At 36.6% G+C, this 15,389-nt stretch overlaps 1 protein-coding gene across 5 annotated transcripts in view; it reads right to left on the reverse strand.

Annotated features, from left to right (window-relative positions):
• The window catches only part of PPHLN1 (periphilin 1), a 70,910-nt gene that overhangs the window by 35,990 nt on the left and 19,531 nt on the right, over positions 1–15,389 (reverse strand). For 2 of the 5 annotated variants that reach the window (XM_074162623.1, XM_074162632.1), the window contains exons 6-7: positions 6,408–6,664; positions 2,319–2,401 (exon numbers count right to left, since the gene is read on the reverse strand). In XM_074162623.1, coding sequence (XP_074018724.1) covers positions 2,319–2,401; positions 6,408–6,664 — 340 coding nt within the window. The remainder of the gene's footprint in view (positions 1–2,318; positions 2,402–6,407; positions 6,665–15,389) is intronic. The other 3 variants (XM_074162650.1, XM_074162640.1, XM_074162658.1) reach the window with 2 other exon arrangements.

A 15,389-nucleotide genomic window follows, 5' to 3' on the forward strand; every position in this document is an offset into this window, starting at 1 on the left:
GCAGCTTCTTAAACCGCAAAAATGCAAGAAATTAACAACCTAGTGTATCTCATAAAAAAGAACCAAGCTTTCCTCCCTGCCTCAAAACAGAGGTGTCTTTTTTTACCTCATGCATGACATTAAGAACAGCAAAAATCTGTTAGTTTTCTGCTTTCTTTGCTGGGAAGCTTTCCCTGTCTCACACATCTGCCTTTTGCTCTAATTACGTTGGATACAGCCTCCAAGGCTTGCAGTTCAGACAGCTATTAAAGAAAAACACAAAAGACTTCATGCCATAGCCAATTAAACAGGTGGTTAAGATCAGATAACACCAACATGTATTAATTCACATGCATGAATACGTAAAAAAATAATTATAAGACAGATAAGAATACCTTTCCAGATTTGCATATAGTTACTACAGTGAAAAGAGATATTGCTGCAGAAGCATATACCTTTGTAAGTATTTCAAAGCTAAATTATAACTTAGAGCATTAAAAATTATCTCCTTTAATCTATAAAATAAAGTATATTAACTCCTTTCTCAGGTCTAAGTAGACTGTAAGACCCTGGCCATAGAGATGTTCATCATGTTTTGCCAAAACTTTTTCTGTCAATATTTCTATGTCAATGAAGCACTTGTATAACTTAACTGGTCAGTGTAATCCGGCCATCACCCTGAGAAGCTCCACTGACACAAGACAGTGTCAGTTACAAGCATGAGACTTCAAGAGAAAAAGCAGTAAAAGGTCACTTAAGTACTTCCATTTCTGCAGCTGATGCATATCCAATAAATACATGTATTGTCTGGGGAAATTATTTCCATCAAACAGAAAGTTTCATTTTGTGTAGCCTACATCAAGTGGATATCCCACTGCCAGCAGATACATGCAAACTGCTGGCAATAAAACCAATACAGAATAGATCAAACCTGACTGAAGAAGAAAGCAAAACATTTAAAGAATACTTTATAGTTCAAGCTCACACTGCATATTAATATGAGAGCAAGAGATTTTGCAATGCCTCCTTGTTCTCAAAGATTTGTATTAAGCAAAGATTTGGTATTAAACTGTAGTACGCTGAGCCTGTAAGCAAAATAGGTGAACTAACTATAAAGTTTATTTTATAATCCAAATCAGCGTAACTTGTGCATAACAGCTTTTATCTTACTTTCCTCATTTACATAGCTGAAAATATATCGCTTGCCTCCCACCCTTAAGGGCCAATGCCTAGCACAGCAGTTCTAGAAGAGCTGCATAAGGGATAAGTACTTAGAATGACATAGCACAGCCAAAGCCTGATTTTTTTCCCCATCTAATTATTTCCTTCAGTCTCACCTTCTCACAACAAAAAGTATCTTTCTTTCTTCCAATTATTTTTTTTTGTTTAAACATTCCACTGCTTTTATTAAAAAGACCTCAAGAACCAGGCTAGTACACCATGCTACTTAGGGCAAATACTACTTTTTAATAGGACCTTATTCACTTAGAACAATATAGTGCATTGTTTCTTTATTTCTCATTAAAGTATTTCTCAACAATTTAGAGAAAATATTCCTGTGGAAGTGCTCGTTTTAACCTCAAATACAATTCACAGGCAAGCAGTACGTGGTGTGAAAATATTTTTGCTGCCACAGGACAGCCAGAACAATATCGAACATGGATTGTTTGTTAGTGTTTATTAGCCTGTCCGTTTAACTAATTAGCAAGATTATGTAGTTGGTCCTCAGCCCACAAGATTTTTTTGATGGGAAATTAAACAGCATCATTTAGAACATAAAATGTCATTTACCAAATGATCTTGCAACATGGCTCCCTCCCCAAATAAACATTATCACTCTTGCCACTATACCCAAGCAGCCCTGCTTCCAAGTCAAGTCTGCTATCCGCATTCTCTTCCCAGCCAGTCAGACGCCTCACCACAGTTTCCAAATCCAGTCACAGTTTAGGAATCACTAAAGGATGGAGTTCAGTGCAAGAACAGGCTTGTCCAATTGATCTGTTGCTCCTAAAAACTGCTTCCCCATTTTTCTCCTTGCAATTCCTTTTCTAGCACACTCCGTAGTTTGGAAAATGACAATTTTAAATACATACAAAACTCCCTTTCTCCTAAAATGAGACAGTGAATACAGAATAAAAAAGTTTTGTCGGTGTCATCATTAGATACACAGTGTTATCAGCGCCTTCCTGCCAGATAAAGGAAACCCATCCTCTGCTGGATTGCAGAGCAATTCAAGATGCTCCTTTCCTTAGCAGCTGCACAGGTATCTCCTTCCAACTGCAGAAAAAATCTAACAACAAGCAATCTGAAACCATGGTGAGAAGTACTCAAAAATTCACCTTTGATGACGGTACTGTTGTGGAGCCTGAAGGTGATGCGTCTCTTGATGTTTTCAGTGACTGAACTGATGTCCTCTCTTTACCTACAATTAAGAAAAAAATAACAACTGTAAAACTATAATAAAGATATATGCTGCAAATATACTTATTGTCTTAGAAAAATTGCAGTGAAATTCATGCAAGTCAGACATGAAATCTATATGCTCCACCATGTGATAAATACTGATAGCACTTTCTTCTCTTTACAAAAAGAGAAGAGATATAGCTATATTATTCCACATATATAGGAAAACCCATTGTTCTGAAAGGGCGTATCAATATGATTTGGCAAGATGATGTGGTTTTACTTTTTAATATTCCTGTAATAATATAAACAGGCGAAACATTAGACACCAGGCAATCACTCCAGGAAAGCAGGCAGTGAAGGAACTGGTTTAGCAGGCCACACTATGCTGAAAAGCCCTGCCATGGGAAACATCCCTGTTTTGTATCAACCACAGGCTAGATGCTCCTTGTATTACCAGTTTTTTTCTTGTAAAACTTAAAATTGGCAAAATGACAACTCAAATTCACTGTGCTAATCACAGGTGCTAATCGCAGTCCGTGCACAGTCTTGCCACAGAGCGGTTACAGGCCGCCCACAGCCGCAGAACTGGTTGCTGTGTAAACTACTAGTTTTCAACCTGTGGTCATCTATGGATTACATCTAAGGAATCTGCAAAAGGTAAATACGAAAAGCAAATATGTGTTGTCAGTAGGTCTCAATTAACTAGACTATTCCCACTCACTGGGAAATGCTTGACTGTTCACAAATGGAAAATAATAAAGACTTACCTTGGTTTCCATCAGATTTGTATCAATACAATTAAGAAATGGATGAATTAAAAAGTCTATCAAATACTTATGAAAATTGGGATGTAAATTATTTTCGTAGAACCATAAACAAATACGGCTTTAATTTAATGAGGCAAAGCAATAAAGAGCAAACATGGCATCTCACTCCTAAGAGCTGAGCTATCTTCTTTTTTTACTCAGTGCCATAAAATAAGACTGCATCATGTTGCGTATTTTAAAATACCACCACCCACACAAAAAAAATGTATGGAAAAGTCTGTGCAAAACGAATACTTTTAACAATAGAAAAAATTTAAGAGGTATTTGAAAAGTTGACCTTTTAGTCTTTTCCCCACATTTTCATACCATCTGTAAACTGTAGATTTAATACAAAGCAAAGATCAAACACCTGCTCATCTCTGTCCACTGTTAGAGACAAGTGAGCTCCTGCTATGATGGTGAAGGACCACTAATCCATGCAAAAGTCTTCACAGTTACTGATCGGTCTTTCTAAAATGCTACTGAAAATACTCAGGAAAGTTACTCTTGCAAATGCAAACATTCCAAATTGCACTTGAACTCTTGATTTGAAGAGGATGCTAAACAGAGAGGATACCTAAGTAAGGCTGCTTGCTATGTTTTTAAGAATTTCTAGTAGCCATAAAACAAAAGATGAATTATGAATTACCTTTAAAATTACATTTAACTAAAAAAAGCTCTTTAACTATGAAAAGAAATAGCAAAAAGGAAAAGCTGGGAAAAAATTAAAGTTCTGATAAATACAAAGTACATGACAAAACCAAAAACATAAAGCTAGAAATAATCATGTCTTTAATCTGACTTATTCCCCAAAGCACAGAATCTCTCTCTTGACACCACCAAGTAACACAGACGTTTTGCTCCTCTGATACCTGCTTTTCAGCCCCATGAGCTACTTTGCTTAAAATTTACAGACTACTCTTAACTCTGCCTCCTACATGCGCCTCCTTCATCACACTGAATTCTTTTAAGATTATCTCAGTTGAGTAGATTACATGTATCTGCTTGAATAGATGATATAAACTGATACAAGTGGCAGTTAATTATTCAAAGTTAAGCAGAGAGAGAGAAACTACCATTTCATTTGGAGATATTATTAGGAGGCCATTTCTTCTGAATGCGTGTGGCTATTGTGAACCCACAATCTCTACCTAAACAATTTCCAAGCACCACTACTTGCCTTCTTGCATCCCCCTCGGCGTTACCACCCTACAGACCCCTTACTGACCAGCCTGGTGAAGGAACACCACTATGCTTCTCTCCATGCTCTCTCACAATGGCTGAACACCTGTCCCTTCTCATGAGCCCTTTTCCTCCCTTTACCAAGCTTCTTTATGTCTCCCCCAATTTCCTTTGTTCAAATTCTGTGCTTATGCCAATTTATAAAGGGATGCAGAGCATGGGATATTCCTCTTTCAGTGGAAGTCATCAGGCCAAACTGATTCACACAGCATGATTTTAAACAGTATTATGATACTTAGAAAGAAATCATATTACAAGTTCCTTATGAAATAGTATATACTTCGCACGTTGTAAATCCATTTAAGTACGGACTAAAATCTACTGCTGACATATGAGATATTTCTCACTTTATGTTCCCTTTAAATATGTAATACATGACTTACCTAAGACAAATCATATTCAAACACGATTTAAAACATATTATTTAAGCCATTTATACCTTGCGAATAGACCATTTTAATTCAGTCATCTAGACGAACAGTTTAGTAGTACTATTTTCCAGGGAACTATTTTCCAGTAGTACTATTTTCCAGGGCAGTTATAAAGAAATACTGCAGTGTATAAGCCATCTGGTCTCTTAAAACTGATTTTAAAATGATGGGGAGAAGTGTTTAATCATGCAATTGGAAAAAAATCCCCAAAGCCACAGATGTAAATGTAACCTTCTCTCTCAACCAGCATCTTTTCTGGTTCTGCTTCTACGTTGCTACCACCACTACTGTTTCAATAATTCTGCCAGTACACTACAAATGTGGTAGAAGTTGGCTCAAAATTTTAGGAAAACCCTGAAACATTCCCAAATTTTATATTGTTTCTCACAACAATTGTTTCCTGTTCCTGATAATTATGATCTGCACATCTACAACATTTCTACAAATTCAGTTGAATATTGTATTTTTCTCTCCCTTTCCCACTCTTACAGGAATTCACGGTCACTAAGTATTGCTACAAAAAAATTTAAAAACTGCAATTATGAGCTAGAAAAATAATTTGTATTCTACAAGGAGTGAAATGATTCCTCAATATTTAAATGATGTTAACTAAGCTCCACAAGATCTTTTTTGGCACTACCTAATAGTCCAGCTTGCCACTCTGGAAATACACAATATGGCTATCAGCAAATAAAAAAAAAAATCTAATTAATTTTTTAAAAGCTGCCAAAATGAACAGTAGGTTTGTACAGTTCACTAGAAAGCATTTGCAGAAAGGGAAATCAAATCAGATTAATTTACATAAGCTGTACAAACAGCAGTGGCTAAAATTGTAACATACTAAAAAAAGCAATTTTGCCTTTTTTTTTCAAATTATTTAAATAGGAAATCCTTAAATATTTTCAAAACAGATGATTAATTAGATTTCTGGAAGATTTTAAAAGGCAGAACATACGCAGTATAGACTTAACTGAGATACGTTTCATATTTCTTTGAGGAAAATAAGATTTGAGAGAATCTGATCATGAGATGGAATTGCTAAAAATCAACCAGCTTTAAAACCCTAATAATACAGTTCAAAGAACATTTTCAGAAAATGTAAAAAGTAGCAGTATGTAATTTCTCCAATTTTTTTAATCCCTCTTTTCTCCTGGTTGCAGGAAGAAAAGTCTTCATCTGCTATAGAAGACAGCAAAGTTTCTTGTAAGGGAACCCAACAAAGCACATAAAGAAGTAACAGAAGCAGTTGATGCTAAAAGGAAAATAACATACGATACTAGAAAAAGCTGTGCAGCTGAAACTGTTACAGCCAGGCTGGAGCTGCTACTGAAATAACACCTACAATCTCCCACATGAAATACATAAGGGAACAGAGAGTACAACGAAACAACCGAAGAGCAGACAAAACATAATTGGTACAAAATGTCTAGTTTTCTCATTGCAAAAGACTGCAATGAGCTTGCTTTCTGTAAAGAAAAAGGACTTATACAATGAGCTGCAGTTTCACCTCACCAACCAGTTCTCATCATTAATCCAGCATTACCTTGCTGAGAAGAAATATTTCTTTTATGTAAAGATGACATACTTCTGCTATGCTGGGACTGGTGGAAAGGATAGGCTTTGCTTCTTTCAGGAGAGTAGCTCCTGCTGCTGACACTAGAGCCAGATCTGCTGTGCGGAGAATCCCTTCGGCTCCCTGGCGATTCCCTGAAGAAAGGAGAGTCCCTCTTATGAGGGGATCGCTCCCTCATATAATGAGAAGGATAGAAGCTTTTTCTTCTGAAGCCATCTCTGACCTCCCTTTGAAGACAACAGAAAAATAAAAGTTACTTGGTTATCCTTCCAATGTTTGTGGAAAACAACTAGATAATACAGTGGCAACATTTTACTGTCTGGTAAATACAGATAGGTTAGCTGTCATCTGCAGAGCATATCTGAAATCTTCAGCATTGTTAGAGTACTAGGCAATGAATGCAAAACAGGGAAGAAAATAGAAAAAAAATATATGTATGTATTTTTTTTCAGATTTCATTCAACTACATCGCTAGAAGCTAATTCATTTCTACTTCTCGATAATACAGCTAAAATATAAGAGAGAGACACATTCAAGAAATTGGGACTCTCGCATTTTATTTCTTCAGACTCACTCCACTTCACCTGGAAATTAAGCCTTAATTTACAATAGCTAAAAATGCACAAGATGAATATTGCTTACACTATTTGGCTGTTTGTCAACTCTGTTTTTCTTACCCTTATTTTCAGGGGACTATGTCCCTCATTTGATTTCATACATCTTGCTATGGGAAATGTCACTGAGGGATTTCAGTCTATATCCAGCAAGGACAAAAAAAGAAAACTGCAGAATATCTATTGTCATGCCTATGCATCCACCCAAGGTCAAATACTGAATGAAAATATGAAGATTTATGCCTACTAAAAAGCCTATGGCTTTCACAATACAGAACATTCATTTTGAACTTTACCGTAAAATGTCACAGACATGCTCAGTATTACATGGAACCCAACTGATTTGAAACCATAATCTAGTAAACACCAAAACTTTCTACTAAATTTATCTATTGTTACTCCAGACCATACCCCAAATGTCCCGGTTACCTGCAAATTATATTAATATGTATATCTAAAGGTCAAAAAAACAGTGTCAAATTGAACTTTTCCTAAAGAATCTCAAAGCTAACAAACATGCAAGTGAACACTTACTGAATCTAGACTTGTGCCATTTGGTCCGAAGACACACTGCTAGGAGAAGCAAGTACTGCTCAGCTCCTCCACAGCATTGGTAAGTAAAATAAAGACTTCACAGCATTTATAGTAAGCCAAAACATACCCTGCTTCACTGGTTTTCACTCCTATTTCCAATATTTTAAATAAGGCAACATCTCACAAAGATGAGCAAAGATCTGGTGGTCTCATTTAGCACAATGTAGCTGCAGCTAATTTTATGTTGGTGGATAAAAGAAAAAAAGCCCTCTAGCGTACAATTCCTATAGCATGTTACAGGCCCACATTTGTGACGGGTGACAAAGGACTTTCAGTGTGCAAAAAGGTGTTTTGGACTACTGAAACGACACAGGTAGCACCACAGTAACACAAACCCTAATACTCCTATGTGTTTTATACAGCGCCCATTTACTTTTTGCACGGAAAGCAAATCTGCGTGACTTGCTCTGCTTCAGAGTGCAAACGTCCCACAAGCAACATTGAGGTTTCCCTGCAACAGAAGAATCATTGGGGTGGGGGCATAGCCACTAAAAATACAAACAACCCTTCATCTTATTTCTCTAGTTCCAGATGGAATAAAGTATCAGGAAAATAAACCAAATCTTTATTTTGAAAATTTTCATACAAAACTAAAGTATGAATCAGTAGCTCTCAGCCACCCTGGTTTTCAGCAAAATGCCACTGAACCAAAGCCAGGTTTACAATTAAATAATTTCACTGTTAACAGATCACAGGCCTCTTGTAGGTATCTTATCTCACAGAAAAGCATATTTTACACATTTGCATACCAAAACTGATACAAGACAATGTTACACAGATTTCTAACAGGTGTGCTAAAAATCAATACTAATTTCCTCTCTTAACAACTTTTCATCTTCTGTTTATTGCGACACTTTCTTCTCCCCAAGGGAGCCAGTAAAAAAAAACAATTAAGGATTTGCTAAATAGTATTCTATTTAATACCCTCCATACAGTAGCCATTGTATAGATACTCACATCAAAGAATGAATCAGCCCAGAATACAGAGAAGGATAATCCTCCTGCTTTCTTCAAAGGCCTAAGAGCAATATGCCCACACTACTCTTTAGGAAACATATAGATTAACAGGAGACTTCCCAGAAGGAGATAACTGAAATTATCAGAGATTGAGAAAACACGTTTAATGAAGAAACACTCAAATCTCTTTGTCCACTTAAATTTAGCAAAATGAAATCTTAAGAAGTCAGGCGAGTTCTCAAACCTAGGAGATGTAGCTGAAAATAGGGAAATAATGCTTTATCTACATTACATGTAGCAATAGACTTAAAGCAAAAACTCAGACTTTAAGAATACTAGAAAGATTAGCTCAACACTGAACTAGTTTGTCTAGTTTGTAGTTTGTCTAGTTTGTAGTTTGTCTAGTTCAGTGAGGGGGGGTTAAATTTATTAAAGAATATATTGATCAAATATTTATCAGGAATGAGATAGGTACAGCACACTTCTTCAGTTTCCTTCTAATCTCTCTCTTTAAATAATCTTATTTATCTTTAAAGCACAAGCTTTCTGGCAGACCAGTACTCAACCTGTATGCCCAAAGCACGTTTTTATGAGCAAGTTATTAAACCCTAGTATACAGAGAAGTTTATTATGGAAATGTTTACAGAGCCCCAGCTACTGCACAGCTATAATAAGTGCTCTAATATGCATAGAAGAATTTACAAAATATCATTGAAACACACTTTTAAACAGGAAAACATTTTAAACCCTCATTCTACAATAATATTATGCACCCCCCCAAAAAAGTAGAATCTCACTTTCATTTTTTTAAATTATCATGTCATCACTGTTAATTCTTAACTGACCCTATCTCATACTGAACACTCAACTATATTAAATCTGTTTTGGACAGCATAGCAACAGCACAGCATCTCTGACGTTTTCCATTAATGTAACAAACTACACTGAACAGAACAAAATAAGCATTGTTTTACCTTTTTTTTCCCCCCTTAAAGACTTAAGCTAACATACACCTGCAATTTGGTAATGAAGGCCCCAATTCAGCAAAGCAGTTAAGCACATGCTTCAGATTCCAACACATACTCAAAAGGTTTATTGAGCAGGGACAATATTTAATAGAGATGCAAAATTTTGTGCTTGGCTGTTAACTTTAAAACAAAACTACTGCCTTTAATAACAAATACAGGATTAATCCCTTTTATATAGGATCCCTCTTATCTTTATACTTTGTAGTCACATCTCAGGCTTAGTCCTGAAAGCACAAGTTAGTTCTCTCAGAAGGATCGAGCAAATACAGGAAGTATTTGCATTTTTAACCTCCACAAAACTTCACCATTAAATTCTCACTGAAGCTGGTAATCTTGGATGAGCTCCTGAAAATTTATGGAGTACACAGCCATACCCTGATATACCATCTGCCAAGGGCAGCTAAGGGAGGAGAACAAGCCTGAGAGTTATTTCAGCCAACCATCAGTTTCAGTTTCCTGGAGGAAAAAGCAGAAGTACCGAATAGGCAAAGGCACAGCTTTCTGCAAAGCAGGAGACCAGGGGAATAACAACACAGGAGAGATTTTCTGTTGCCAAAGGATCAGAGTCACCACCTTGCCTAAGCTACCACCACCACACCGAGTTCTTCTGGTCTCATCCCTCCCTGCCATTTGAAGCCCAGCAAACCATTCAGCAGCAACGCTGTGGGAAAGGGAAGCCTTCAAGTTTACAAAAGGGAGTGGTACAGCTTAAGCTACGTGAAACAAAGACTAACACAAACTGGTGTGTCATTTTTATAATTTAAGAGTACATAAAGGCAAACTTCAATCACTAGTGAAATGCCTGGAATGGAGGTACACATGGGTATGTGAAAGCACACCACATGCAATACGGGAAAAAGTTTTGTTTTTAAGAGGAATCTTAGTTTGCTCTCATTGAATTCATGCTCCTGGGTAACTATGTACACTTCATGCTTACTATTCTCTTGGACTCCTACATCCCAATACAGACATCCATCTTCTCAACTAAAACATTAATCTACGACGCAGTCCAGCCCTAGAGGACACATCTCACACTTCCAACACTGCACTGAAGACACTGGCAACTCCACAGCGTATCGCTGTGGAGCAGGAACTGTAGGTTCTTTTAGCAAGTCAAAGGTGAGTGCAGTCTCCACCTAGATAAAAAGTCCACAGAGAAGTTTATGTGACCCTTTCCATCGGAGAAAGACAATTATTACTGTCAAAGGGGCTACATATCCCATTTATAGGCTTAGGCTTGACTACTAACCTTGCCTAAAAGTAACCCACACAATTTTAAAAATAAATTGAGGAAATCAGACAGCAGGCTTCAGCGTAAAAAGACAAAATAGACAAGATTTGAACCATGCTTTTTAACTCAATGCACTTTCTGTGTCTCATAATACAAAGGCAAGGGGAAGGGGGAGGAAGAGTGAAACAGAAGTATGAAAACCCTCTTGTCTTCCTTGTCAGGACACCGCAGGGGCCAATAGAGCTACCAACGTGATTCAGATGATGTGGAAACATTTAATAAAATATACTACACCCCTGACCTCTAAGTTTCTCAGAAGATTTACTGTATTAAACATCCAAAAACCAAACACAAAGAGTCAAAAACACCTCTACTTTTAACATTTTCAAAGTAAATGTAGGTGGTGGAAGATTCCAGCCACCATCCTCTCTTCCAGAACTCACTCCCTCTCTTTTCAAAGCACGCAGGACATATTTGTGCAACAAACCAACAATCTACTTGAATTCTGCTTTAGAGACTTACTATAATCTCTTCTAATTGTCCAAGGATCTTTACGCTGATTTATCATAAGCTAAAACAATAGTGAATTACACCACTGCAGATAGAAGTAATTGCAACAGGTTCCGTCAGCTTTCAATTGAACACTTGAAATTATGACAGATTTCTTATGACAACAGGTTTTCAACATTTTATGACTAAGCAAGTGACTGCAGTACTTGTAAGTGGTATTTGCATTTGCTTTAGATGAAATTAACATAATTAGGTCTAGTCAATGTAATCTTATTAACAGCTTTTGCATGAAGGCAAAAGGAAATAGGCATTGTGAAACAGTGGTAAATCTCATGTAGAGAAGGATAACTAGACATACCAAATGTACAACACAAAAATATATAAATGCTTCACGATTTTTATGTTGCATGTGGTACTACTGAGGTAATCATATGCAAACACCAAAAGTCCACCCTGATGTCACTTGTCCACCTCATGAAAAGCTACTAAACTCATCTTCCCCCCCGGCCCCCACCTCAGGATGCCATGACAGATCAGGGAATGAAAAGTGTGACAACTTGAATATTACAGCAACGTTAGGGAGAAATGCCCTTACGTCCTTTAATTAAATAGTAAAGCTATGCACTTCAACTAAAACTGGAAATCAGATTAAACTCCTCTTTACCTTCTTTTCTACTGTCATCAATAATGTATTTATTAAACTTGCTGGAAGATAAGCCCACACAATAAAAGTATATTTAAACTCAAAGTCTCTATTATCTGACAGACAGAAACTACGGTCAAGCATACAGATAAGGACAGAGGAACAAGAAATAAACAAAAAGTCAGAGTCCAGAAAAACAGATTTAAGTTCCAAAGAATTAAGACCAAACAGCTTTATACAACTGTATGCAGAATAAAGACAAAATATGTTAATTAGGCCAATCAAGAGCAAATTAGACAAAATAATTGCATTCAAATGCATGTGATCTTGGCTTCTCCTTTTTTGAAAATGAGGGCTTAATAAGGCCCTGCAATTTCACTACAATAGAAAATAAATCATAGGTCTAAAGTTCCAGAGTGCATATGTGCTTAAAGTGATGGACCATGTTACAATTTCTTTTGTTTGTTTGTTTGGGGGTTTTCTTCAGGGGTTTTTTGTTTGTTTTGTTTGTACTTCAAGTCCATGTTTGCCAAGCAATTCAACATGGCATGCATTTGTCTAATATACACACTAAGTACCTGAAAGAGAGAAAGAAAGATTTTTCCATTATATTTTTAGGGCCATAAGTAAATTTTGTGTTCAGCAAGCAATTACTCTTTTTTGCAAAGGCTATCTTTAAAATTCTTAAATAGAAGAACCCAGAAACCATGAAGTATCTGCTAAAGGAGCTCGTAAGGCTTTTCATCGGTATGCCACAGAATGCCATTAGTTCACTGATACTTAACAGAAAGCAACAAGTAGTGCACTGTAATAGTATATACTGATTTGATCAACTCTTGCGGTTGACTTTCTAACACTCTCAATAATAAGCTGCAAAAGGAAAGAGCAAGTTGTGGAACAGGTTTGTAAGCAGTAATACCTTATGTCAGTAATACTGACGCACAATACCCTTATTATATTTAGTTTTCTTCTCTTTCCAAATCCCTTAATGAGATCCATAAATCAGAAAAACACTACATTTTTCTCTATATCAGAAAAATGCTCCACAAATTGCTATGTATTTATTCTTAAATTAAAGTGAAATTTGAAGCAATTAGGTCAAAAAGGTTTTATTTGCCTGTGCCTCAGTTTTGCAATACTGGTATGGACTCCTGCATAGCAAACATACATAGAAGTTAGCAAACTACCCCTGCTTTTGGATTTTTCAATGTAAAAGACATTATATGCATATGAAGAAAAAAATATTATTGTACATAATGGGTTTTTTCTTTATTTGATCTCATTCCTTACTGTCAAGTATGTAGTTTGTTCAAAATAAGAAAGCCCTAAGTTAAGACAGACATTTCCTCTTATATATTATTCAGCCATGTAGCTTCATCTTTTTTTTCGTTTGCTTTTTCCTTTCACTTTAATTACAGTTTACAATGACTATAATATACATTACTATCTCTTGCTTTTTTTTTTTTTTTTAAGGCCATTTCCTATATATTACAACTCGCACTTACTTGAACATATTTAACACAGAGACAAGCCATGCTACTTGGGTAAATTCGTTACTAAAAATCCTTCTGCAACTCCTGTACACTCTCAGTTATTTCAGTGATTTAATAAGAGTTCACTTCAGAGACAAATCATACCGAATCAAACTGGTGTTGCTACAATCCTAATCTTCTCAACCTTTCTTGAATCCCTGTTTCCACTCCATGCCTAACCTGGCATCAATATTTTCTATCAGGCAACCAAACGGGTAGACAATTATTTAATCGATTGTGGTGGATTAGCATTCAGGACCAGCCCATTGAAAAGTACAAACACCTGAATTTGTACCAGGGGGAGGTAAGGACTGGAATGGCACCAGCTTAGATAGGTTTAAACTGCTATTGATTTTTACAGTAGAAAGATCAGTCTCCTTACTGCATTCATCACTTTTATAAAATAGGTCCCTTAGTAGAATTTTAGAGCAGTTAAAGTTAGCATCAGTAAGAATCAAAGAAGTAATGCATTTTTTTCCTAAAAATAACAGACACATATGTAAGCAACATTGAAAACACAATATTCTGTCTGTGAGTAATAAATGTAAATTCAAAGATAAACTTTTAAGCAGAATACTGTTTAACAGAGACAAGTTTTAGTAAGGGATAAAATTAACAGTAGCTGAAGAGAGTGTTTGTGAAGAAGATAATTCATTGCTTGTCACTTCAATCTCCTCTGTTAACATAATCCTTTGTCTTACTTAGATAATCCTTGTACAAACTTCTTCCAAAAAATACATCAAGTAAGATAAAATTTGTAGAACACATGGAGTTTACTACCTCATCAAACCTGAAGCGGTTTGTCTCTCTACTCTGCTCTGGTGAGATCCCACCTGGAGTACTGCCTCCAGCTCTGGAGTCCTCAGCAAACCAAAGACATGGACCTTTTGGAAGGGGTCCAGCGAAGGGCCACAGGGATGATCAGAGGGATGGAGCACCTCTCCTGTGAGGAAAGGCTGAGAGAGCTGGGGTTGTTCAGCCTGAAGACGAGAAGGCTCCTTGAGGCCTTTCAATACACAAAAGGGGCTTGTAAGAAAGATGGAGACAGACTTTTTAGCAGGGCCTGTAAAGAAACATCATCTACAGCACATCTCATTTTGTCAATTAAGGTGGGGGGGGAGGGGAGTAACCTGCATTCATGTAAAGAAACAACATCTAAGCAAAGCTGATCCTACTGTTCCCACCCTCTCAATGGGAATTCAATTCCCTGAAATGTTTAGTATATTCAAAACATAACAAACAAGTCCTTGGAACTGAACGGATGAAGCATTTATCTTCCTAAGGGAAACTGTGTACAAGTCCTGTGTGACAGTACTCCCCATCCTGAGAAAGCCATGACTACATTCATTAAGCAAACTCATTGGCTGGTCGTTGAGATTATTTAATCAGATGCCATCTTACCAGTAGCTGTCTGGACTCGAAGGGAGACTCCCTTTTCTTTCCCTCCCCACTGTCTCTCAGTACCTAGCTGTTTTTCAACATATTTGTTAGGAAACCTTTCCAGAATAATCAAGTGTTATCCATGGGAGTTTGCCTCATTATTTCCCAATACAGCATTAACTTGCTAGTTTGATACCATCTACCACCTGATTATAATGCTAGCTATAAAACTGGACCAGACCAGCTTGCTTTTTGAAGTCTTCTTTAAAGTAAGGTGTTAGCCAAGGTCTTACAGCGTGCAGGTACATAATCTTATCTTTAAGCATGTTGCCCTATCATACATTGTAAACAGAGGATGTCCTTACAGCTTATTAGCATTATGTAAACATCCCTGATAAGAAGAAAATAATAATTTTCCCAAAATGTGACTTAGTTTTAAGCAACAAGTCAATGTTCCTACAAA

The sequence above is a fragment of the Numenius arquata genome, chromosome 2, assembly GCF_964106895.1.
Source record: "Numenius arquata chromosome 2, bNumArq3.hap1.1, whole genome shotgun sequence".
NCBI lineage: Eukaryota > Metazoa > Chordata > Aves > Charadriiformes > Scolopacidae > Numenius > Numenius arquata.